Genomic DNA, 25,651 nt, shown 5'->3' with positions numbered 1-25,651 from the left:
ACTTTCACAATAAAAAGACAAGGAGAGAAAGAAGAGTGACACTGTGACACTAACATTAGAAAAGTCGAAATTATAAATAAATAATTTTAACTTAAATTTCCATTATGTTACGTAATATAGCTTTAAAAAGATAAACATTTATAAATAATAATAATAAGTTGATTTACTATTTATTTATGACTTTTTCAAATAAAATTTATATTCTTCATTTAATTTAATTAAAGTATTTTTTTTCAACTTATAAAAAAAATGTTCAGAATTTATATAAAAAATGTAAATTAAATATGTATATAATTTTAAATTTATATAAAGTAATAACTTCATAATTTTTAAGCGCACGCATATATATTTATATAATTACAGTATATAGCATAAATAATTACATTACAATTTAAATTTAAAAGCAAGTACTTTTTCAATATTGTCAAGTTATGATTTATATTTAAATTACTCAAAAATATGCTTAGTTATTTTTAATTTTTTTGTATTTGAATATTTTTAATTTTCTGTTAGATTATATAAAAGTGAAATTTTAATGTATTAAATCGAAATCTGATTTATTTTAATTTCTATTTATTAAAAGGAAAATTTTAGTTAAATTATCAATACATAGCTTAATATTATACAAGAGATGTCTTAATAAAAGATAAGTACATGCTAAATATTATTCTAACAATTTCTTAATATGTAAAAATTAAATTAAAAAAATTATACGTTTAATATAGATATTTTGTCCTTATATTTATTAAATTCAACAATTATATTACAATTATATTGCATTTAATAAATATAGGTGATAGTATGTAGTAAAATATTTATATTTGTATATAGTTATATAAATAATATATTACTAAAGTTAAATAATGTATTTCACGTAATTAAAAGCAAAAGAAAATGCAATAGATTTCATTTTCATAACTATTAACATTTTGGTAATTAATATGTTTAATAAATAACATTAATGATTAATTAATATGTTTAATAAATAGTATTAATGACTAATTAATATGTTTAATAATCACATCAAGGATAGATATATGGCATTTATGAGTCATTAACAGGTTACTTGATACAAAATTATACGGTATTAATGAGTGATTAATGGGCTGGTCATTTGTAAAGCCTATAAATACAAGATTAAGGTTCAGGTACATGCAACTGACTAAAAAGTATACCAAAACTATGCTAAAGCGTTATTTTGACTTGAGCGTCGGAGTGTTTTGTACACCCTCAATCAGGGTAAAGAGAGGCGAAAATAAGTGTAGGATTGGAGAGAGTGAAGCGAAGTACAGAACAAAGAGCGGTGCAACAAACTCGGTCCTTTCATACCGAAACATAATAATTTTTTGTTATGTTTCCTCAATTTAATAGACCAGAACGACTAATTAAAAAACAAAAATAAAATTAAAGTAGATTAAAAATATTATTGTCTGTTTGTTTTGTTTTTGTTGAACATAAGAAAAATGATTTAATAATAACTGGAAGAACGTGTGAAGGAGTGGTGTCACGCCATTTAAGTGAAGCGTTGGGAAATAAGAGATACGTTTTGGGCTTTGATTTAGTCTTTTTATCCAAAGGAGTGTTGGGCTGAACAATCACACTGCCCTTTCTTACATTTCTAATAAACTGTTACGGTTGAATACATTGATTAATTCATGACTAAGATCCAAAATCCAAGCCACCAAATACTGATTCCTTCACACTCTTTCGCTCCCTTCACTTCTGCACTTATAATGACACTTTTTTCGCATTCCTGCATAATCTACACCCCTTAATAACAAATTATCACTATATAAACTCTTCCTTTCTTCCTCATACAATCCAATATACCTTTTTCTTTTTCAAATTAGACTGTTCCTTGGAAAATGAATAATGCAATAAACATGTTACAAAATTTGCTACTGTCACTACTGCTACTATTACCCTTTTTCTGTCCTTTGCCCGTTCAAGGATTTAATCAACATGAAAGAAAGGTATGCCCAACTTATTGCAACTATTTTTCACTATGCTTCTTTTATTACACTTTTCTCAATTGCATGAATTTTGTGGAAAAATAAAAAACAAAACAGCCATATATTGTATACATGGGAAATCTACCAGCGGATACAAACTATGCAGTGAAAGCCCACCACCACAACTTGCTAGAGACTGCGATGGGAAAGTAAGGATCTCTGTTGTCAAATAGGAATGCATTTGATTGCACTGTTTTTTTTTTACGATGAATGGCTCTTTTTATTTGTTTTACTTCAGCGAGCAGTTAGCCAGAACGTCCAAAATACATAGTTATGGAAAGAGCTTCAACGGATTTGTTGCACGACTTCTGCCACACGAAGCAGAGAGACTCCAAGGTTGGCATGGTGAAGTGATGCATTAAGTTAAAACACAGATGTTCTTTTAAGAATCATGCAATGGTATTTGATTTTTTGCAGAGGAGGAGAGTGTGGTTTCTGTGTTTCCAAATACAGTTCGTCAACCACACACGACAAGGTCGTGGGATTTCCTAGGAATGCCCTTAAACGTGAAGAGAAATTCCATGATAGAAAGTCATATTATTGTGGGGCTGTTGGATACAGGTATGAAGAAAACATCTGTGTGAAATTAACAGTGAAAACATATAATAAATTGGTTTTCTATCGAAACAGGCATTTCGATTGATAGCCCCAGTTTCGACGATACGGGGTATGGACCTCCCCCACGTAGATGGAAAGGCAAATGTGTAACTGGAGCAAACTTTACCGGCTGTAACAAGTACTGTTCTATGCATCACTTACATTTCCTCAGTCAAGAAAAACATAATATTATGTTAATCTAACATCATATGTTACAACAAATGTAAATAATTGTCGCATGTAAGTTAGTCACGCATGTTCATACACATGTTCATGCAAGGTTGATTAGATTTGGTGTGGAATGAATGAATCGCAGCAAGGTGATCGGAGCCACCTACTTCAATCTGGCCCAGAGCAACTCAAGCTACGACAGCGTGAGTCCGGCGGACGACCAGGGTCACGGTACTCACACGTCGTCGATCGTGGCGGGCTCGGTGGTGGAGGGGGCGAGTCTGTTCGGCGTTGGCACAGGCACGGCGAGGGGTGGCGTCCCATCAGCCCGTCTGGCTATGTACAAAGTTTGCTGGACTGCAGGCTGCAGCGACATGGACATGCTCGCGGGCTTCGACCAGGCCATTGTGGACGGCGTCAACTTCATCTCCGTTTCCATCGGAGGCCCCGCACATAACTTCCTCAGGGACCCAATTGCCATCGGAGCATTCCATGCTATGAGCAAAGGGATTCTCACTTCTTGCTCCGCCGGCAACAATGGCCCTCGCTACATGTCCGTCGAGAATGTCGCGCCCTGGATTTTGACGGTAGCTGCTTCCTCCACTGATAGACAGTTCTTTACAGCTGCTGCTTTCGGTGATGGAAACAACGTCACAGTAAGTATGGTAGTTTCATGTGTAACCATAATTTAACTCTCTTACCTTCTGTGCTGATATTCTTGATATCTAGTATAAAATAGTTAACAGTGTAAAGTTCTGGTATTTGATTGAATGATACGTAAGTAAAAATTTATGGTATTTGATTTGTACATGGTAGGGAATGTCGATTAATACCTTTTCGCCCAAGAAAAAGATGTATCCATTGACCAGTGGGCTCCTTGCTTCTAACGGTACCGACGATGGCTTTGGCAGTCCTAGGTATCGTTCTTCGTAATTAATCCTGATTTGCTTGCAAAACTTGTTCATTAGAAACATTATGATCGGTTTGAGAATACTAATGTCAATTATTATTGTTATTATTATTATAATTATGGTTTAGGGGTTGTGACTATGGGACTATGAGCAAGGAGAAGGTGAAGGGCAGGATAGTGTACTGTGTCGGGGGAACGGGAACACAGGACTTAACCATCAAAGATCTAGAGGGAGAAGGAACTATCGTAGTCGTTGACGACGTAATAGACGCCTCCTTCTCCACTGTTATTCCAGCTACCTTTGTTGAAGCCAATGCTGTGGACGAAACCATTGATGTCTACATCAATTCCACAAAGTACGTTTTTTCTTTCGCCATGCTCTTCAAATGGGTAATCACATAACTATTTCAAGTTAAATAACCCAAAGAAAATATCTTGATTGCATTGGAATTTAGGAATCCTGTAGCCGTTATTTACAAGACAACATCTAAACAAGTCCCTGCTCCAATGGTTGTTTCTTTTTCATCAAGAGGTCCTCAAACGGTCACCCCAAATATCTTCAAGGTGATAACTCTCTCTATCTCTCCCTTTTCTTCCATTTGGTTTTGCTTCTAAATTTCTATTTGTTGTATATGAAGCCTGACTTGACTGCTCCGGGAGTGGACATACTAGCTGCTTATTCCAAACTGGAATCAATAACAGGGTACCGTGAAGACAATCGTTTTGCTGTTTTTAATATATTATCAGGAACATCTATGTCGTGTCCACATGTCGCTGCAACAGCTGCCTATGTCAAATCCTTCCACCCTGACTGGAGTCCTGCTGCAATTAAATCTGCTCTAATGACCACTGGTGAGAAAATTAGAATATTCAATGTGCTAAAATTGTGAGTTGACAACAAAATTTTCACTTTCAAATCTAACATCTTTGTCTCTACTATTTAGCCACTCCCGTCACGATCGGTGACAACTTCACGGTACTGGGATCTGGATCAGGACAGATTAATCCTGTGAAAGCATTACATCCTGGTCTGGTCTACGACATCGGAGTGCAATCCTATGTCTCCTTCCTTTGTAAGGAAGGCTTCAACAAAACCAACATTGGTATACTACTTGGCATGAAAAATTTCAATTGCTCAAGCATTAAGATTGAGCCAGGAACGGACGGGATCAACTACCCCAGCATACATATCCAACTTGCCACTCCCCTTGATAGAATTTCTGGAGTTTTCTATCGGACTGTTACTAATGTAGGATTTGGAAATTCAACTTACAAGGCTAAAGTTACAGCCCCTGAAGGTCTTTCAGTGAAGGTCATCCCAGATACATTGCGTTTTATCCAATTGCACCAAAAACTGTCATTTAAGGTTGTTCTGAAGGGCCCCCCAATGTCCTTGGACACGTATCTAAAATCTGCATCACTTGAATGGGACGACTCTAGACACACTGTCAGAAGTCCGATAATTGTCTATAAACCAATGTCATTCTATTGAATGTATTGAACCGTAGTGGACAGTAGCATAATCTAGAAAATTGGCTGCGTGAGTTTTTTGGATTCAAGGAAAAAGAAAATGAGAAATTTATTTAACAAAAAAAGATAGTTGAGGACTTCTCTATTTTTTCCCTCATTTTTATACATCTTAGTTATTTGGTTTAGCTGAATGAAAAGAAATTTGACTGCACGAGCGACCATTTTATTCATCGCCTGCATCTTATAATCTCAGTTTTTCTTCTCTTAATAACTCACACTCCCTCCATAATATAAACTATTTGATAAAATCAAAAGAAGATTAAAGATAGATTTGAAAAAACATTAGAATAACATAGGATAACAAATTGCATGTTCGAATATACAAATTTAAAATGAAAATGTTAAATAAAGTTGAAATTGAACTACGTAGATGAAATTGAAATCCATACACAACGGAAAATCTACCTAGTTCACATGCATAGAAAAAGCACCGTGTTCAGACTTATGATATGCTTATAAAAATGTAGAAGCTATTGCATTCATGTCATTCACCCGAGGGACCAGCCAAATTTGAACCTAATAATAAACAGTAAACAGATATCCCCACACCGAAATTAATTGATACACACACAAGGAATAGAGGCCATTGTGCGCAAGGCATGATTAAATGTCACTACTTCAGTTTAAAGATTATCTCAGTTCTCAAATAAGGATGTAAAAGTACAAAGTCTAAATTTCTCTTTGTTCTGACCATTAAAGCGGTAACAAATTTCTGATTTTTGATGTTTACAGTCAGAAGTTGAAAGTTGAAGATTCCGATATAACTACCAATGAAAAATTTGGTCAGTTTCCGCTTAAGAAACCAACTTCCCTCTGTCTCTTTTTCTCCTCAGTGGGGGCAAAAACTCCTGATAAGTAAATTAAAAATAAACAAGCAAGACTTATGAAAAAAAATTAAACCTTCACCAAAGACAGCTCTTTACATGAGTTGTTGTTCAGTTATTTTCCTCCAAAGTTCCCCAATAGATATAGTTGACCTGTGTGGAGGAACTTGCACCCTTGGAATATATTCCACAGTCAACACTGCATTCGAGACTGGCGGCTATGGATGCTTTTCTGCTTGGTTAGTTCCTTTCTCCTCTTTCTTGCTTCTGCCGCAGCAACTGCATCAGCTAGACTTTTCCCCTGGCAAATGAACTGTTTTTGTTTCTTTTCAACTGAAGATGCACCAATATAAGCCGTTGAAGATGCTTTATTGTTTGGACTAGAATGTAATTGAAGCTCGTTTTCTTGTTCGGAAGCACAAGCTTGACCATTACAACCAAGAGAGGGTCCATGATAATTTTCTATAATGTGACATCCTGTTTTCTTCTCACCTCCATCCAATGAAAATCTTGAAGGGTCATTAACGAGCCTGGCTTCTGTCCAGGCTCGATAATCCACATTTGCCAGTGTATTCAAAGATGAACTAGAACTACAAGGTTTGCCCAGAGAAAGATTATTTTGTTTATCTTTCAGGCTACAAGAAGGTGATGATTGTCCATTTCCAAACTGCGGACATGGGAATATCCAAGGGCATGGAAACATGTAAAATGGATTTGGTGTTTGCTTATCATTTATAAGGTTATTTTGCTTGTGATATAATTCAGACTCGGAAGAACATGGAACATTAGCAATAGATGGAATGATGACGGGATTAAATGATGCATTTGGTAAATGGACTGGATAAGTAGGCTGAAGGGGCGAAGGCCAAAATACATGTTGAACAGGAAAAGGGTTATAAAGGAACCATGGACCACTACCAGACGAAGGTGTTACCTCAGCCACAGATGACTCGGGCTCAACGGGAGTTTTCTCTTCTTCAGTGTTTGTTGACTTGGCGATCTGCAAAATGGAAGATGACATTGATTTTCCTGGATTAATATACTTCCTACGCAAACAAGAGTTACACAAAAGCTTAAAGATTTATATAACATCAAACCAACTTACTTGTGCCTTTAAGTACTTATTTGTAGTCTCCAAAGACTGATACTCTTTCAAAGCCAAATCTTTCTCCTTTTTGTCAGAAAGTGTGGAAGAAATATGAATTTTCAGATAAAACATCCACTGGGGTAAATAGATTAGGATAAAGAAAGGGAAGACAATAAAAGTGCCTCAATAAAAATATAGAATAAGGGATAGTACGTACCTTCTTTAGACTTTCATTCTCCACCACCAAAGTGGCAGCTTTTTTTGTTAATTCCTCACACAGAGCCTGAAACATTTTTACATACACATACATATAAAGAAGAAATTTGTAAATATTTCAGTGACAAATCAATCAACCAGAAATAAATATACAACTAAAATAAAATAGAGTTTTTCTTTCACAATAGTTCATTTTAAAAATCATATTATTGAAGTTTGCAATAACACGATTACATATACATTCACAACCCAACTATAGATTTGGGAGTCTTTTGATCTAATAGAAAATATGATGTTATAAAGAACAATATACTGAAAAGATCTCGTTAATAGAAAAGATCGATTTGACATCTTCTTGATGTAGTTACTTTGATCGGGACAGAAAAATTTAGAGTAACATACCACCGATAGCTAGGGAAGTCATCAATTACAGAAAACACTAAATAAAAAATAATCCTCATGGCATTTATCAAAGAAGGCGCACATCAATACAGATGGTATCCATACTTAGGTCACAAATGGAAGAATTGAGGCTTTAGATCATTGTTATCAATCTAGAATAGCAACATATACCAGCTAACTTTGAAAATGATATAGCAGAGAGAAAAAGAGACATGTTATTTTAAATATAATAATACAAAAAAAAAATTGAAGTCTATATCATGACAGTGCCACCATAGCACATGAAAAGCAGCTACGTGACTGCTATCGAAAACCATTTCACTGGTTCAATCCTATAGTGGCTATAGTGGCCTAGAGCCTCCCCTCTCCACCCTCAAACTATTGTTGCTAAGCACTCCTTGTCAACTTTTCTATTTTGGAAAAGGGGAGGAGGCATCATGTCATTTAAAACTAAACTTTGGATCTAGCCGTCTAATTCTTAACACAATCAAAATATAGCATATTAAAGTTATCATGCATTAAAAGAAACATGCTGAACCGAAATAGCACACTATTGATACTAGTCTACTTCTGTATTTGGAACACTGAAGAAGAGCAAAGTTATTTAAAACTAACTTTTTGTTCTGACACCTAATTCTTAATGCAATCAAAAAAGTGTTTGTTATAGTTATTATGCACTATATAAAAAAGGTTAACCATATTAGCTTCTGGTACAAAACTGCTTGCATCCTGTAGTTACAGATCCAAAAATTTTATGTGTAGTAATACTTATTTACACACAAGTCTGAGGGAGCAATACTCATAATATGGATTGGTTTTATATTTTATTTCAATTTATGAAGATTAATTATAGTTACACTATACCTTATATTAAGAAAACTTAAAAGTTAGTGGGAGAAATTGTCCCCAAAGTTCACAAAGTAGAACATTTCTTGCATCTTGCTTCATAAGGTGTGTTTGGTTTAGATTTAACAAGACATAAGCAAATCTAACAATGGTGAATTGATTTGCCTATGTATATACCTGCCTACGTCGAATTGTCTGCCTGGCTGACTCTCTATTTGCCAATATCCTGCGCATCCTCCTTGCTTCTTTTTCTTCCTGAACAGAAAGTCCAGTAAATTATAAGGTTCTACTATACCCAGAAATTGCTGTACAAATTCACTCCCATACCTCAGTTAAATTTTTCCTTGACCTGTTATAACGACCTAAAAGGTTATTTGATTTATGTGTTACATTTACATTGGAATCCTGCTCCTTTGATTTATGTGATACATTGGAATCCTGCTCCTGCTCCACCTCCGTATGACTTGAGTCATGTATTAAATTGGCATCCTGTTCCACCTCGGTATGACTTGAGTTAGGGATTAAATTGGCATCCTGCTGTACCTCCATGGGTTCGGAACAGTTATTCTGCTGAGTCCTCTCTGCTTCTACAGACGCAGTAGTGTGTACTTTTTCATCTTGCTGCTGATCTGCAATAGCTTGGTCCTGCCATAAAGAAACCATTTATAAATTCCTGTATCAAATGCTACAACTGGGTGATGGTATCTTAGTTATTGCATGTGATCTTTAATTAATTGACTTATTCATCTTAAAAAAGGAAAAAGAAGAAGAAGCTGACTAGGTTTAAATTCTTTCATGAAGTAAAAGTTAATCATTGGTGCTAAGTGAGAAAATAAAAAAAAAAAAGGGAAAAAAAAATTCTTAGACATGGATGTCACATTAAGAAAGTCTCAATCACCAACCAGGTAATCTGAATACCAACACATGTAAAAAAATCAATTGTTAATATTCCAACACATAATTTGTAATGCATATGCCCATAACATTAACTGTTTGTTTTATATAATATCAGTAGATCTCTCATTGTATTACTTACTTTCCATGTGATAAATATTTTCTTTCAGAAACAAAAAATTGTTTGTAGTGACTCTGAGTTCTTATAGTTGGTGCTAACAATGTGGGACTTTCTTTCTCTATTTCTAAAAAAAAAATACAAAATGCAACCCAGACCATGGATGAGTCTCAAATAGAAAAAAACATGGATCCATACAATTGAGCTCTGGCTGAAATTTAAATTGCCGAAGAATAGTTACCATTTTGTTTACTGTTCTGTCAATTGCAGAAAACTTATTTTATTCAATTCGATTCCCCTATTTCTAGTTTTAAAAGTTAAAAATAGTTATCTGAATCACTTCTTCCGCACCTAAATAAAATAAATATATAAATCTTGTTATCCCGCCTAACTGTAGACTCCTGTGTGTGTTTACATAAAAACATAACATAATTCAACAGCATTAGTGAGAAATACTAATACTATTTGTGAGAATGAAGTTGAAATTGACTGGACCCAAATTATATAATTAAATTAGGAAAGAACAGTAAGAAACGAACCGCAGTCCCAAGAGAGGAATCAGAGTGAAGAGTCGGTGAAGGATGAACTTCAGGAATGGCACATAGTTTGGTGCACCATTTGTCAGTAGAGTGAGAATCACGCATTGCCAACTGTGCGAGAGTCTCTGCCGCTTCCATCTCCTCCTTGTCAACAAGCCGATCCATACCTTCACAGGAAGAGGACCTAGAAACGGAAGTGGAGGTGAATGCGCGCTTCTCCGATTCAGCATCCATGGCGAGGATGTTCACGCCTGTTGCAACAGGCAGAAAGAGAATAAGAGAGAATATAAGAGAAGAGAGAGTCTTTTGTAATGTAACGTAACGGTGAGAGTGGGAACCGAACAGAGGGAGAGAGGGTATCACATCACTCACTGGTTAGGAGAAGAAGGAGAGATAGTAGATTATTGCCACGTGTCATGCCAGTTCACAAGTGGACATTTGTGATAATAAGCAACAAGCTATGTTGTCTCGCCACGTATCCCAAATTTTACCACGTAGGCGATTTGCCGCACTGCAAAAGTTGCCCCTTCAATATTCCATCATGATTGTTACCCTAATTAAGAGTTTCAATGTATAACCAAAATGTCAATAGCAACTCAAACAAAATAATGAGTTAAAAAAAACATAAATAATTTGTTTCTTTATTTATTATATAATTAACCTAATCTGCACAATTTGGTGTTTTTCTGCACCATTTTATGACAAAAATATATATGTTTTTCAATTATTTTATCCTATTAACATACAGTTATCTTTTAAAAAAGTTATATATATTATAAATTGATTGATGTTTTCCTCTTGTGTTTTAATAAGAAGTGAATAATAGCAAAGTTAATATAAATTGTTTTCAGATAATGAATTGAAAAGTGATGCTAAAATATGTTTAGTTAAGTATAAAAAATAATCTTGGAATTTGTTCTGTTTTAAATAATTATACAAATGCATTCAAATTTAGTACATGATTCTAAAGCAGTAGTATTAATATAGAGTATTATGGGTATGAATGTGATAGGTTTACATATGAGTGTATAGATATTTGAGTATATCGATGACATCCTTTCAGAATCGGCGTGACAGCGGGAGTCGAATGAAGAGGAAATAACTTCACGTCAGGCGGTGGAGTTTGACATCGTCTGTGGAAGAATTTATGAGCTGTTATTCATGTAGTTATGTTGAAGGTTTTTTTATACACGTGTTAAGTGTACGTGTCACTCAGATAAATCTTACTTAGATGAATAATAACACTCTTTTTTCAAAAAATTTAAGATATTTTATTAATATATATTGAAGATTCTTATAATATTCTATTATTTTATATTTTTTTACTAAAAGGTTTTAGAAAATACTTAAAATAAATGAATTAAAGTTTTATACAGTATTGTCAAAACGAGTCATTTAATCCAACTTCATTCAGTCTATCATGAGTTAGTCATTTATTGAATCAACCTAACCTGACTCATTTATTAATGAGTCAAAAAAATTCGAATTTGACAGACTCACCACAAGTTGATGGGTTAAGAGGTTGTCTCGGTAATTTATTGACAATTTTTTTTTAATTAAAAAGAATAAAATACAAATTTCTAATTTAAATATAAATAAATTTTAATATAAAATGATATTAAATCTCAAGGACAGTTCAAAATAAAAACTATATAATACAACTCAGAATCATCTTAAATTCTAAATATAATTCAAAAATAAACACAAAAAACAAAATTAGGTGGATTGACTAGTCAACCCAGCTCATCACGGGTTCATCTCAGATAAGTAGAGTTAGCTTAGATTAAAATTTTAATTTTTTTTCAATCCAACTTGGTTTAAACCCCTAATGATTGGATTAGTTCATAAATTTCAACCCATTTTTACAATACTATTCAAAATACTTATGAATCAAAGATTAAACACTTTAATGTTAAATAGTAAATAGTAAAACACAATTTTAAAACATCCATTTTTAATTTTTGATTTTTAATTAATTTATGTAACTTTATTAAGAAATCAAAATTAGTGTAAAGATGTTATATAATATGTCTTTTATATATTTAGTCCTTAATAGCTTTTAAATATTTATCTAGTTAAATTGTCTCTTGTAATATACTATTAACAAATTTTTATATATTAAATAAAAAAAATTATTCTTATTAATTAACTAAGATCAATTTTTTTAATTTAATTATTATTTAATAAAATATATAATATATTATACATAAATTTATAATAACATGACATAACAAGACGATATAATAGAATATAATAAATTTTATTTACAATTTATCTCAAATTTAGCACAAGTAATTAAATTAAACATAATAAAATATAACCTATATTTAAATGATGTTTTTTCCATCAAAATTACAATATGATTTACTAAATTTTGAATTTAAATTTTTTGTTTATTGAATTATCAAAAACTATAATTTATTTATATACCAGTTTTTATATTAGAAAAATTATATGATATTTCAATTTTTAAATAAAAATTATTTAATCATAATATTTTAATAAATGATAATATAATCAAAACTTATATTTATGAACATAAATAAATACAAAAATTTGTGTTTAATATAATTACGAAATGTGCTATTATATAAACTAACATTATCACAATTAAAAAAAATATTTATACACTTATTGTATCTTGATATTATAAAACATTATATAAAATTAATTATAAATTTTTTTAACAATAAAAATTAAATTTAAATTCATATACTATGGATATAAAAATTATTTATCATTTGAATCTAACTAACTACTTACTAAGATAATATTATATGATAGAATAATAATATATTAAGTTATAATATTTCATGACAATCAATTAATAATAAAAAAAATACATTAGAAATTATGTTAAATGTTAATTTTGTATTAAAATTGTATATTTTTTTCTAAACTTAAATTTTAAATTATTTTTTATCAAATATAAAAAATTTAAAAATATTTTATTTATCTAATTATTTTTTATATTATAAATTTTATATTATATTTTAAAATTATATTTAATATCTTAAAATAGATAATATTATTATTTCATTTTAATATCATAATAATCATATAATTTAAATTCATATGTCACATTAATTATAAATATAAATGCATATAAGAAAATATGTTAAATAAAAAACTATGATATATATTAGCATTTAAATTAGTATCAACACTTATACAAGTTTTATTTATACTTAATGTTTATTAAAATTATGAAAACACATGTATGTTATTTGTTTTTACTGATAACAGAATATAATGAAATTATAATTATAAAAGTGAATATAAATATTTTTTTTTATAATTTTATTGTAGATAGTTTTGTTTATTTTATAGGTAATATTATTACAAATAGTTATTTTAATTTAAAAAATGATTAAATTTAAAAAATATTGAATTTAAAAAAGGTTGAATTTTGGAAAAAAATATTAAATTTTAAAAGAAGGTCATTTAAAAAATAAAACTGTATATAAAATTGATAAACAGTTACTTATTAAATGATAAACTTAAAAAGAGATGTGTACACCAAAGATGAACCCTCATTATATATAATAAATAATATAGTGTAGTATATATTAAATATAAATTACTTATATAATTTTGTTGTAAATTATTTTTATTTATTTTATGGGGAATTTTTAATTAAAAAATGATTAAGTTCAAAAAATATAAAATAAAAAATTAAATTTAAATAAACTATCACTTAAAGAATAAAATTAAGAAAAATTATTTTTATTTAGAAAACTTTTATTTTGAAGGTAAATTTAAAAAAAAATGTTGAATGGAATATTTTTTTATATATAGGTATAAATAAATAAATTATATAAGTTTTATAAATATCATATTATTGATTCAAATATTTTTTTAATGAAAATATTTAAATAAAAAAAGTATCTCTTATATATTATTTATTGTTGTAATTTAAATTTATTTGAGTATATTATATATAAAAAAAAGTGAGAAAGAAAGTATATCATACTTATTAAGATGGGGAATAGAATAGAATAAAGGATGGGATACATATTAAAATAACATTATTACACTATAATATTACAATATCACAACTAATAAGATAATTCTGTGGCTAAATCTTAGCTAAAAAAACTACTAATTACAATATTATTCTATTATATATTTTAATTACTAAATGGATCCTTCATTTATAGAAAAAAAAAATCCATAAATATTTATGGTAAAAATTGTGTAAACACAGTAAAAAATATATTTGTAAAATATTGTCAGGTCTCGTTAAATATACCTAAACCCCACCTGTCTAATCTCATTTAATTACACCCAAAATCTGTCTCAGAACCATTAAAACGCACTCACAAACTCTCTGCGCTGACGCCAAGTGTCAAAATGGAAGATTCGGAAGTCAGTAAGTGGAGTGCAGGTGTCAGCAGAAGAACGCACGACCGTTTGGTCGTGGGCAAATGAAAATGATTTCTGAAAAACCTGCCCACTCTCTTCTGCATGCACCTTCTTCCTTCCAAACTCTGACTTTCCATTTCCTCCTCCTTCTCTCTAGAAATTTCCCTTCTTTCTACTGTAACTCACTATCCTCTTCTCCGTTCATCATTCAGAGACCGTAGACTTATTCCCGGCGTAGTAAGCTTCAATCTGGACCGAACAGTTCCAGATTCTGAAACTGGTAAGTTTCTCGACCTTAACCGTTCGTTCTTGGGTTACATGCAAAACCAAGTTCTGGTTGCATGCAGGGATATAGTCTAAGTTATTCTTGATATTTTATGTGGATAGATTTAGTGGCAAGAGTTAAGTGACCTTGAGGGTATAAAGCTGTAGACGGACGAACCCAAAGTCTTACGTTAGAACGTTTCACTCACTGATCCAGGTAAGGGAAGCTTATTTAATTTAATTGACATTGTATGTTGTTTTACTGGATGAACATCCGTTGTTTGGAGGAATGAATATGATGCATGCTGCCTGATATATATATATATATATATATATATATATATATATATATATATATATATATATATGATGATGGTTAATATGTATGGATGTGAATATGAGTAATCGTTTTGGAGTATGAATTATTAATGTGAAACTCTATCAAGTATGTAAATTGATACTGGATATGAATTTATGAGGTATGATCTGATATGTTGAAAACTTGAGTTGAAAATAGATGAAATTCTGAAATATGAAATTATCATTATGATAAAGTACGTTCGTTATCGAACGGTCCTCTACCGTTCGTTTTGTTCTAGTAAACTGTTTAAAATCGGAATTCTTTCATTTGGAGAGAATTCTAATCGAGGACGAGCGTCCTCATGTGGAACACTATGTTTGAGCGTTCGTTCAAGCATAGTTGTACCCGGATATCCGAAATAAAGTAATACATATATACACCCCCATACTTTAAGACTAGTAGTGCTCGGTCTTATACCTAGCGCTCGTAATAAGTGGCGCTCGATCTTACACCTAGCGTCCGTACTAATTAGTGTTCGGTCTTATATCGGACGCTCATACTTGTCTTTAATTATCAAGCTTGTTGAAATAGCGTTCGTCCAACTTCAGTAATATTTCCCTTTACCATGTTCGGTCATTTACTGACATTGGATTTCCGTATGTGAACTATTCTAAATATAATTTCTTAACCTCTTGATTAGTCTCCTTTTTTTGGTCCGGCCTAAGGCCTCCATATTTGACTTATTCCTTTAATATTGGTTTGAACTCAAGAGAGTTAGTTCATTCAACTGACTCACGTGGTAAATACCGTTCGTCATATATATTGCTCCATTTTACTCGGTTCATTTCGTAAATCCAAAAGTAACTCTCTTCTCCTTATTCTATTCTGAACAAGAGAATCATCGATCTTTTTCTTATCGTTCGTCCTCATTCTGAAGAGGACTGAACGTTCGTTATTTTGGGTTCTTGTAACTAATGATGAAATTGATAATGAAGTGGAAGATTATAAAGGAGGAACAGTATATGAGATGAATAAATGGTTGTAGTTTTTGAACGAGCGTTCCAGGGAGGAACGACTCATGTATTAAATATTGGATTTTTGTAAAGTATGACTGTGGGCATGCTAATGCTGGCAGTTCATCCTGATGTTCCGTGAGTACTCATCCTCACGTAGAGGAGGGTAGGTCATGTGTGGGAACGGCAGGAGGTCCTAATCCTTAGGGGTACTTTGGATAGGGCTAACCTCGGGTGGCAGCTGTTGAGTGTATCCCAGTTACTACATCACCCGGATGCGTGAACGCCTGTAGCTACACAGATTCATATAGTCCGGACGGTCAGTCTAGTGTTAGTTTTAGTATCGTTATATATATGTTGAACTGTTCTTGTGGTATTGGAATGTTTAATATTATATGTTGATGTGTGAATTAAATTACATAAGCTTACCCTGTGTTTTCTTGTGTTGTCTCGTACTTGTACGTCCGTCTTGTCATTGCAATGATCATCTGTGTGAATGTGAGCAGAAGGAGAAGCATTGTTGGAAATATTATATGGTATTTATTGTATTTTTGGGATGTTACAAATATTCATGGAGATGTGTTTTCGTCAATATAGTTTGTCGTATTTGTTAAATGGATTGATATATGAAAGTATCCAATATCTAAATGATTTTTTCTTGTTTTTAAAAATTAAATAGTCAAATTTCCTATTTTATAACCAATCAAGATGAAATCACACTATTTGACTATCTAACTTTCAGGAATTATCTTAATTAATGGTTGATTTGTGAAATTTTATTCATCTCATTCCTATATAAATTCAAAATATCACTTAAATATAAATATGTCACTAAAAAAAAGTTATATTTCTATTTTATTTTTTCAAATCTTGATATATCTTTTATATAACAAATAAATTAGTAATAAGGATTTGTCTTATGTGATATGCTATGTGGATATTTAAACAAATTTTTCTATGTTATTCTCAATTTGTTATGATGAAATAAATTAAATATGACATTTGGATTATGAAAATAAAATCCTATCTCAAACATTTGAGTTGTCAAAATAAAATTTAACCTAAGACGTTGTGAAAGATTTTATGTTTAATGAGTGATAGATATAACGAGGATGTTTCACCTGCACCTCCAAAATACTCGTCTGCACCTCCAAAATACTCGTCTTCTCAATATCTGCACAGCTGTACGCTTAAAAGAAATAGAAAGAATTTTTTTACTAAGATTTTGTTTCAAAATTTACAACCTAATAAATTAGATATCATAATGTTGTTGTGTTAGCTCTTCTTACATAAAATGATTGGTTCATGGCTCTTGAATGAATATTTGAATTTTTTTTGCTAAACAACTAGAAGGTTTTCCCATTGAAGAATAATACAAAAGATGTATAAATATGTAAAACTGTAATTTCTTTTTTTATTACACTAAAAATGAAATATATCAGTTTTTATTATACTTATAATACTAATTTGACTATTTATCCTTAAACATATTTTATTGAATTATATATATATATAAATGTCAATATTAACTATAAAAGTTATATATATGTTTTTCTTTCAGACTAATTTATTGCCAAATGTTAGTAATTATTATCATTTCAAACACTGTTACAGATATCTTTTGGCTCGTAACATTTTAGGATATAATATTTTTCCTAACTAAGCCAAAACTATAATGTGACTTACAAAAGAAAATATTTTTTCACATATAATGAAATAAACAACTCTTTTATAATAATATGATAACAACCATGTTTTAAAAATTAATTAAATAAATAACTTTCAACTAATTATGTGCCTAAGATTAATTATTACTATATCAGTACATTTATGTTCATGTAATACTTTCAATTGAGTGTGTATATACAATGGATTGAAAAATATATTTAAATATAACTATTTAAATAAAAATAAGATTTGACCTACTTAAAAAATGGTTCTCCACTAATTTTTTCAATAATGGATTATTCTACACAATCAAAAACACATTTTATCCTATTAAGTCTAAAACATTTTGGATCATAAAAAGTATCTTACATTAATTAAGCATTTCCTGATGAGCTGATCATGATAACTAGCAGTCCAATGATTCTCTCTCACTTTTCTATCATTAGCAGGGGATCTTCAAACCCTCATTGACTTGTGTCTTTCGGACAAAAATCCATTTACAGATCATCTAATTATTGTTTGTGCTGATGACACAATAGTGGTCACAAGAAACACGTTGTCTCTTGGAATTATTGATATTGCACGGTTTCCAAGTCCGTAAATAATATAATAATATTCTTGCATTTCTTTCTTCTTCTACTTTTAACTTTACTTTCTGTCATGTCGTTTTGTAGAGTTATCATGATTGCATCTCCATTTTCCTAACCACTTGTTCTATTCCGAATTATATTTTAAAGTGACCATGCAGCTGGAGAAGTCTAGGTCCACCAAAACATTTCAAGATATGAAATGAACTTATCTCTAAGAGTTAAATATCTTTTTAACAGTGTTTGATTTTTTTATTTGAAATTAGATTTCCTTTATATTTTAAATATTTTTATTTGTCATGTTTCCTGTTGGTATTTAAATATTTTATACCGTTTTAAACTTTTTCTTAATATTAATTGTAAAACATGTTTAAATATATAACAAAATTTAATTTAATTTAATTAGATTAAATGCAATAATAAAAAATAAAATATTAGAGTTTATATGTGGTTTAAAATAATAAAACCGATTAAAAAAATATAAAAAATTTTATAAACACATCTTATTATAAAAAACATATACTATTTTCAGAACCCTTTTTTTAGACTTCCTTCCTTATTTTTTTAAGATTTCTAACCCATCCTTTGACAATTAGGAGGTACCAGGTGATCACGGCAGTGAGTTCATTCGAATAATTTTTCTTATGAGTAAGTTAACTTCTACTCATTTTTTCTTGATTTTCTATTTAAGTCAATGCAAGTAGGTTAAAGCATGTATCATTCAATCTTTTTTTATAGTTTATTGTCGATCAGTGTTTCTGAGGACCTATTTTGATCATCATTTTGTAGTTTATAGGTACCGCTAGAGTGATTTGAGTTGAGGCAGGATTTTTGGGTTTTTAAAATTGTTTAAGCTTTTCATCAAGTAAGGGAAGCTAACTATTATCTTTTATTTTTGGTCTAGAGATTTTGAGTTCCTGTTCATGGATGAAATGTAGTGTAATTGGTATTTAATTTGATGAGTCATTGATAGCATGTCCTAATTTTGGTTATTGGATGATTTATAGATGGAAATTTGATATTTATGTGATAATATATACTTATTGATTGATGTTTTTCTTAAGGAATGTTGGTATGAATGCTTGTGTTTGGTTTGTACTCGTTTAGATCACTTGTGGCTACTGTATTGGGGTATAATTTAGTGGAAATATGATGTTTTTTTAGATTAGTAAATAGATAGAGTTTAGAGTTGGTTTTGAATCAAAAAGGGGTTTTTGATAGGCTGAATTTTGAAATAATGGTTGAATAGAAAAAACTGGGATTTAAGGTATGTTCTTATGCGATCTAAGACTTGTTTAGACCTTGAGTCAAGTAAAATCTGATGTTGAATTTGGTCAGTATTTGATAAGATTAGTTTTGTACTATTTTTTGTTTATTTTTAAAGGTTTTAAGGGGTGAAAATCTAAAGGAGAGAGTTTGTGATGAAAATGAAGGTTCGAGGTCTGTTTTTGGGTCAATTGTGACTTGTTCAAACCCTTAGTTTGTAAATTTCTGGTTTAGAATGTGTAGAATTGACCTTAGATTCTTTTGAGTTGGTTTGATGCATCTAGTTTGTAATCAAATAAGCAAAATGGTACTTAATTTTAACCATAAACATATTTTAGTATCAATCCTAGTGTGTAAGAAACCAATTTTATTTGTTGAATAGGTCACATGTGCATCAAAAGTAGAAAAACAAGTTGTTGTCATCTGGTATGACGTTGAGCGGTCTTGTGTGACGTTGATTGATGTCAAACCCGAGAGTCCCTAGGCTTTAGGACGTTGAGCGCCACGAAATCAGTGAACTCTCTAACTTTAGGGCGTTAAGCGGTGAGTTTAAAAGTTGAGCGCCACATGGTACTGTAGGTCTGGCACTGAGTGCAGGGTTCTGGCATTCAATGCGTTATTTAATATGTTTAGTTTTTGTTTCTTTTCTTATGTTTCTTATGAATATGAGATATATTGATATTGCAATGTTTGTTTGCTGATAAATATTGAATGTTATGATGGTTGAGGCAGAAAGTTGTGTATGTATTGAAGTATTGTTTGAAAAGAGTTTCTAATGTGAAATTCTTGACGGTGGTTCCAAGTAGAGTGATGTATTGATGCAGGGACTCAACCTTAGAAGTTATCCTAATACTTCAATAATCGTTACATCTTAGATAGAGAATGAGATTATGTGGTGAAGAGTAGCAAGAGATCCTAATCTATGGTCTCGTTCCGTAAGAGATTAACAAATTAATCTTGTGTGGTAGTTTGAAGGGCAGTTGTTCCACCACTAGAAGTGTACAACTTGTCATAGTCTGACATCAATACATATATTCAGATTGGTCAAGTCTAGAACTTATTTGTATGCTTAGGTTTGATTATGAAATGAGTTGTGTTATATGAGGCTTTGTAATTGCATGAAGTGATTCTTTTATAATATTAGTTTACCCTTCTTATTTTTCTTGTTTGTTTGTGTTTTTTTGTATGATTTAAAATGATCACCTGATGGGTGTGACCAAAGAGAAATAATCAATATGCAGTAGGCCCTAGGCGGTGAGGACTCAAATGTATGGTCTACTTAGTGTAACTAATGTTACCTTTTGAGTTGTAATACTGGTATCTTAGTAAATAGTTTTTAGAATAGAGTTATGTATACAAAGAGCAAGGGTAGCATGACATACATTGACATTCATTTGACACACCTAACAAGGGTAAAATGGTCTTAAAAGAATGAACTTTTGTAGTTTTTCAAAAAAGAAAAAAATAAAAAGTAAAGAAAGATAGTATCAAATGAATGTAAGAGAATTATGTGTGTCAAGTATCATTTTTCGTATATAAACTTGACTTAAAGTTATAGTTATGTTGTGGATAACTATGCATACATTTTATATATCTTTCATAAGTTAACTATTCTAGTTTTATTGAATATATGATATTTTCTTAATAGTATTTAAACTATTTAAATGATATATTGCATTAAATAAACTATATCGGTTATTTTTAAGTTTAAGAAATAGAATGTATCAAAGTTTCAAGTGATAGAATTTTTGTGTAAAGTTCACTACTAAAAATATATTTAACTTTTTTTTTAATAATAAAAGGTGAACAAATATATATTATGGAGCTTTAGTTATCAAGTCAAGTTTTTCCTTACACATCAATGCTAGTTGATACATAATATTTGGTGCATATTCCTAGTTAAACAGTAGCCTCTCACTCGAACACGTTTAGTTGAACAGTTCAATCAATACACGTTAAACACTTTTTTATGGAATCATACCTTATCCAGAAGTTTAAAGAAGTTATTTCTGACAAGCTTTCATCTGAATATTCTAATGTTATAAACTTCTTTTGTTAATCCAAACCAGGTCACCTAGCATAAAAAGCTTCACAAATGGTAGTCATACCAAACATCTTCAAGTTTAGTGGGAAAAAGAAAAGCATGAGGTGAGAGATCATGACAACGATTGGACCTTATTATTAAGATCACGCTCAAGTCCTTGAGAAAGTTTGCATGAGGTAAAGAACGGTATTTTCGTTATTAAATAACGAAATCACCTTTAGCCTTCACTTTTAAACCTAAAGCAACATGGACCTTCACTTTAAAGATCCTGACATTACATTATATACATTAATTGACACAAGTCCCATCAATGTTACAGCAAGAGCTACTAGGAGGTGAAGACAAAACAAGCCCACCCAATTGCATGTATGAAGGTGTAGGGGGAAGTTTTGGAGAAAGGTGAAGCATTTCCAAGGCCTGTGTTCTAAGTTCTATAGGGTAGTCAGCAACACACCCAATTCTAGGTCCAGCTCCTGTTGACCACTTAAGAGAAAGTCGGTGTCCTAATTGGTAGGACTTCGAACCCATCTTGGAATTGATTCTTTGCAATATTGCAGTCTTGGGCACCACAGCTCTCGGACTCTGAAGACCACCTGATAAAGTCCTTGCATAAGTAACAGATTCAGATTGAGGATTTCCCTTAACTAAGGATGGAGCATTGGTGGTTCCTTCAGAGATTTCAGGCAGATGCAGTTCTCCAATGCTTTCAAGTGTTTCTGCTCCTTCACAAATGTTATTGTTGTCCTCGTATATATCAGAATCTTCATTTGGCTTTCGCAACTGAAAACATGAATCATAATTAAGTGATTCCAACCTAGTTTTCACTTTAGTTATTAGATGTTTCGGCCTTGTATACACATGACCATAAACACTATCTACTATATAACAAAAAGATTATGATATAACCCATATTAAAATCAGAAAATACTAAATGATCAAGGTATTAAATAACCATCTTTCGGCTTGAATATTTTCTACAAACAACATTTTGACAATATCTGTAACTATAGTGTACTACAGTTTTTAGTCTAACTTAAAATATCCTGATGCAGATCACTTACCTCAACTTCCTCAAGCTTGACGCCATTTTCCTTTAGATATGATAAGAAACCGTCAAGAGTGTCATCTTTTGGCCGGTAATGTCCACTATAAGCAGAGATGGACTGAAAAGTCAAAGTCATAGTTCAATATAATCAGACATTTGCAATGCACATAAAATTGGAGCTGTCAAATTCCTTAGTTATATGAGTCCATGGACATTTATGCAAACAATAGTAGTCCCCTATCTCCTTGTCACTATAAAATCTAGCAGGCAAATATCAGAACTTCCACTGGCTATCACAAAAATTGAATCATACAACCTACGAATCTGATTCACCTTAAGAATTCCATGCTCGGCCACAAGCCTTCCAGCAGCTAACGTAGCTCCTCCAGCCAAAAAACTAGAATGGTGAAATAATCCCTTCTTTTTCTGTAAGGTTAATGCAATGTATTAGTGGCACGGTCAAGGATATTGAAGGTTGTACTTAAAGAAAATATGTAACCGAACTTGAACTGTTACCTTGCCAGCATAAAGTTTCTTAGAGGTACTCATTACGAATATCCACTTTGCATCATCACCGTTTTCATTTGTATGAAGTGCGTCTCCATATTGCTTGTTGATAATTTTACCCTCAAGCACAATGTATTCATACTGTTCTCTCTCTTGCTAAATTTGAAAAATAAGAACGAGTCGACAAAGGAAAATAAAGTTAGATGAACGTGTCAAAAAGCAAGAATGCCAACCTTAACCACATTTAAAAAATATGTATACACACACACACATCCAAATCAGATATGCACATACAGGTCCCAGATATTTAATACAGTCCTTTTGTAGCTTTGATCGGGAGCATTGTTCAAGATCAAGATTCTTCCCGTTTCCCAAATCCAACCTGCAGGAGAAGAAACAAATATTTAAGTGACAAAAACCAAGAAATGTGCTGAGTTCTCCCATTTTCATCTTACTCTGTATCTTAACGCCACTATGATAAAGCCGAGTGTTAAGATAAGAGACAAGGAACAAAGCTACAAAGCCTTATTATAACCATAGACAGGATATAAAATTTATTCCAATTTCCAATTCCACAATAGTAATTTGCATATGAAGCACTGTCATATTTGAATATAAAAGCATAATCAGTGATAGTACGGAGAAACTTGAGGGGTGTCTCTGATCACAAGAAGATTCCCATGTTCCCACAATGGAAACACCAAAACAACAACATACTTATGAGTTACATATTCCAAGTTGATGACGTTGTTTGTCGGAATAAAGCTTGTAACTACCAAGATACCGGCCAAAGGATTCAACTTTTTACCGAAACGGGCACATGCAGGTGAAAATACTTGTGCACATAAAACACACTGTCAATAAAAAATTGTGCCTACTCAATTTTCACCCATATCCCAGGTTAATTTTAACCAGAGGTAAGAATAGCAACCTTTCTTTCACTCAATAAGAACATCTTACCAATAGAAAAATGGCTGACCAGCGTCAGATTTACACCATTCTTTATAGTAGTATTGCAAGTTGTGCCCATAGCGATGTCGTGGATCAATCTACTTACACAACCAAAATTCAAATATACAACCATGATTCTTCAAGCACAGAAAAACATCAACAGTATTTCAACAGAGGAAAAAAAACTCATTGGTCAAGAAGTATATAGTAACATTAATACACTCACAGCTTCAATCCAATGTTGAAAAGCCAACTTTTGTGCTTTGGAGTCCCTGGACAAACCTTTACCCACCTGCGCAAATAATTGAAGCTAAAAGCATTAGACCCGCAGCAGCATATATATTATTAATTTGGACTTTAGCTACTGTGAACCAAAATCATTAGTAACATATAGAAGACGGTGTTAAGACAGAAGCAATGAGATACCTTGGCAGCGTTCAACTTAACTCGGCTCCAGCGCGACGCAGCAGTTTCAGGCAAATTAAAGAAGGAAATGGTGCTATGGTTTAACCTAACATAGTCTATGGCTTGCCACCTGCAAAAATTATACACATAAATTATAAGTTGTTCTCGGACCATCATCACGTATGATATTCATCCATCATGTGACACCTGATCAAATTTTGTTCAGTCATATATGTTAAGATAATAATATTTTGTAGTAGAAGAAGTATAAATCAGAGTGCGTGCATGGATGCAGACCATAGCTCTTCCGCAACAACGGCTGAGTCGGCCAACCTGCGGCGGGTGCGGTAACTCCGGTAGACCTTTTGCAGCTTGAGTGCGGCAGTGGCATGTCGGAGAGATGAGTGGTTGAGAGGGGCATTATTGGGAGGGAAGTAGGTGTCGGTGGATTGGGAGAGAAGGTGGAATTGAAAAGTCGGGGAGAGGGAGTGAGTTTGAATCTCCATGGATGATGGGAAGGAAGAAGCCACTGAAACAAGTGCTTGTTTGAGTGTTTTAAGGAGAGTAACTGTATCAATGATTGTAGGGGTGACCCCTCTCACTTCTCACTGGACATGGTCTTCCCTACGCTTTCAAACAAAGCTGGACAAGGGACACTTCATTTTATGTCCATTCAAATCAACCACTTATGCCTTTTATTTTTCTTAAATAAATATACGTGGTGTTATCAAATTTATGTGGTTAAAATTATTAAATATACATTAAGTAACTCATTTACATAGTTAAGTATTAATTAATTTGTGAGCACGTGTTTTTCTTCAATAAATATGAGAAACAAATATTGTAACAAAATAAATATATATTAAAATATTTTCAAATAAAATATTATTGTGAATTTTTACGTATTTATTAGATATCATTATGAACTTTAATCTTTCAACTATATTGAAATTCTAAAATTCATGAATCATTTTGATATTACATAAAAAATTATTAAAAAATAAATAAAATAATACAAAATATGAGGAATATAAAAGCAAATTATACTTATTATGAAAAATAATTAAATAAATATATGGAGTAAAACAT

At 31.6% G+C, this 25,651-nt stretch overlaps 3 protein-coding genes across 6 annotated transcripts; 1 reads left to right on the top strand and 2 right to left on the bottom strand.

Moving 5' to 3' along the window:
- The first annotated feature begins 1,170 nt into the window (after positions 1-1,170).
- On the top strand, positions 1,171-5,187 carry LOC108329448 (subtilisin-like protease SBT4.15). The gene is made up of 11 exons (XM_017563652.2): positions 1,171-1,973; positions 2,070-2,161; positions 2,251-2,348; positions 2,430-2,573; positions 2,643-2,748; positions 2,926-3,436; positions 3,597-3,697; positions 3,819-4,046; positions 4,146-4,254; positions 4,329-4,542; positions 4,635-5,187. The coding sequence occupies exons 1-11, from the start codon at positions 1,866-1,868 to the stop codon at positions 5,180-5,182; spliced, it is 2,259 nt and encodes a 752-aa protein (XP_017419141.1). The 5' UTR covers positions 1,171-1,865; the 3' UTR covers positions 5,183-5,187.
- On the bottom strand, positions 3,206-10,487 carry LOC108329449 (uncharacterized). 4 transcript variants are annotated; one of them, XR_008247063.1, is made up of 9 exons: positions 10,147-10,487; positions 8,923-9,240; positions 8,773-8,850; positions 7,349-7,414; positions 7,150-7,215; positions 6,979-7,044; positions 3,614-3,719; positions 3,482-3,505; positions 3,206-3,407 (listed from the first exon to the last, which is right to left on the bottom strand). XR_008247063.1 is itself a non-coding variant. In XM_017563653.1 (6 exons), exons 1-6 carry the CDS (start codon positions 10,378-10,380, stop codon positions 6,238-6,240), a joined length of 1,569 nt encoding a protein of 522 aa, XP_017419142.1. In that variant the 5' UTR covers positions 10,381-10,487; the 3' UTR covers positions 5,821-6,237. The 4 variants fall into 4 exon arrangements, 1 of the variants encoding a protein (XP_017419142.1); XR_008247064.1 differs by lacking the exon at positions 3,482-3,505; XR_008247062.1 differs by lacking the exons at positions 3,206-3,407; positions 3,482-3,505; positions 3,614-3,719 and adding an exon at positions 5,821-6,068 and having other exon boundaries at positions 6,144-7,044.
- An 11,279-nt stretch (positions 10,488-21,766) lies between these two features.
- Positions 21,767-25,198, bottom strand: LOC108327099 (IQ domain-containing protein IQM3). The gene is made up of 9 exons (XM_017560818.2): positions 24,860-25,198; positions 24,584-24,692; positions 24,384-24,449; positions 24,167-24,255; positions 23,501-23,588; positions 23,216-23,362; positions 23,033-23,125; positions 22,716-22,817; positions 21,767-22,434 (listed from the first exon to the last, which is right to left on the bottom strand). Exons 1-9 carry the CDS (start codon positions 25,066-25,068, stop codon positions 21,943-21,945), a joined length of 1,395 nt encoding a protein of 464 aa, XP_017416307.1. The 5' UTR covers positions 25,069-25,198; the 3' UTR covers positions 21,767-21,942.
- Between the last annotated feature and the right edge of the window lie 453 nt (positions 25,199-25,651).

This window comes from Vigna angularis, chromosome 2 (genome assembly GCF_016808095.1).
Source record: "Vigna angularis cultivar LongXiaoDou No.4 chromosome 2, ASM1680809v1, whole genome shotgun sequence".
In the NCBI taxonomy this organism is placed as follows: domain Eukaryota; kingdom Viridiplantae; phylum Streptophyta; class Magnoliopsida; order Fabales; family Fabaceae; genus Vigna; species Vigna angularis.
This window is presented reverse-complemented; position numbering and strand designations above follow the sequence as displayed.

What these genes read in the sequence shown, in the direction of transcription:
- LOC108329448 (XM_017563652.2), top strand. Translation starts at nt 1,866, where the DNA reads ATGAATAATGCAATAAACATGTTACAAAATTTGCTACTGTCACTACTG. An exon ending in CGAAGCAGAGAGACTCCAAG is followed by an intron (nt 2,349 to 2,429) that starts GTTGGCATGGTG and finishes GATTTTTTGCAG; the next exon opens with AGGAGGAGAGTGTGGTTTCT. An exon ending in AACTTTACCGGCTGTAACAA is followed by an intron (nt 2,749 to 2,925) that starts GTACTGTTCTAT and finishes AATGAATCGCAG; the next exon opens with CAAGGTGATCGGAGCCACCT.
- LOC108329449 (XM_017563653.1), bottom strand. Translation starts at nt 10,380, where the DNA reads ATGGATGCTGAATCGGAGAAGCGCGCATTCACCTCCACTTCCGTTTCT. An exon ending in AGACAATTCGACGTAGGCAG is followed by an intron (nt 7,415 to 8,772) that starts GTATATACATAG and finishes AAAATGTTTCAG; the next exon opens with GCTCTGTGTGAGGAATTAAC. An exon ending in ATAAGTACTTAAAGGCACAA is followed by an intron (nt 7,045 to 7,149) that starts GTAAGTTGGTTT and finishes TCCATTTTGCAG; the next exon opens with ATCGCCAAGTCAACAAACAC.
- LOC108327099 (XM_017560818.2), bottom strand. Translation starts at nt 25,068, where the DNA reads ATGGAGATTCAAACTCACTCCCTCTCCCCGACTTTTCAATTCCACCTT. An exon ending in AGAAACTTTATGCTGGCAAG is followed by an intron (nt 23,126 to 23,215) that starts GTAACAGTTCAA and finishes TTAACCTTACAG; the next exon opens with AAAAAGAAGGGATTATTTCA. An exon ending in CCGAGCATGGAATTCTTAAG is followed by an intron (nt 22,818 to 23,032) that starts GTGAATCAGATT and finishes TTGACTTTTCAG; the next exon opens with TCCATCTCTGCTTATAGTGG.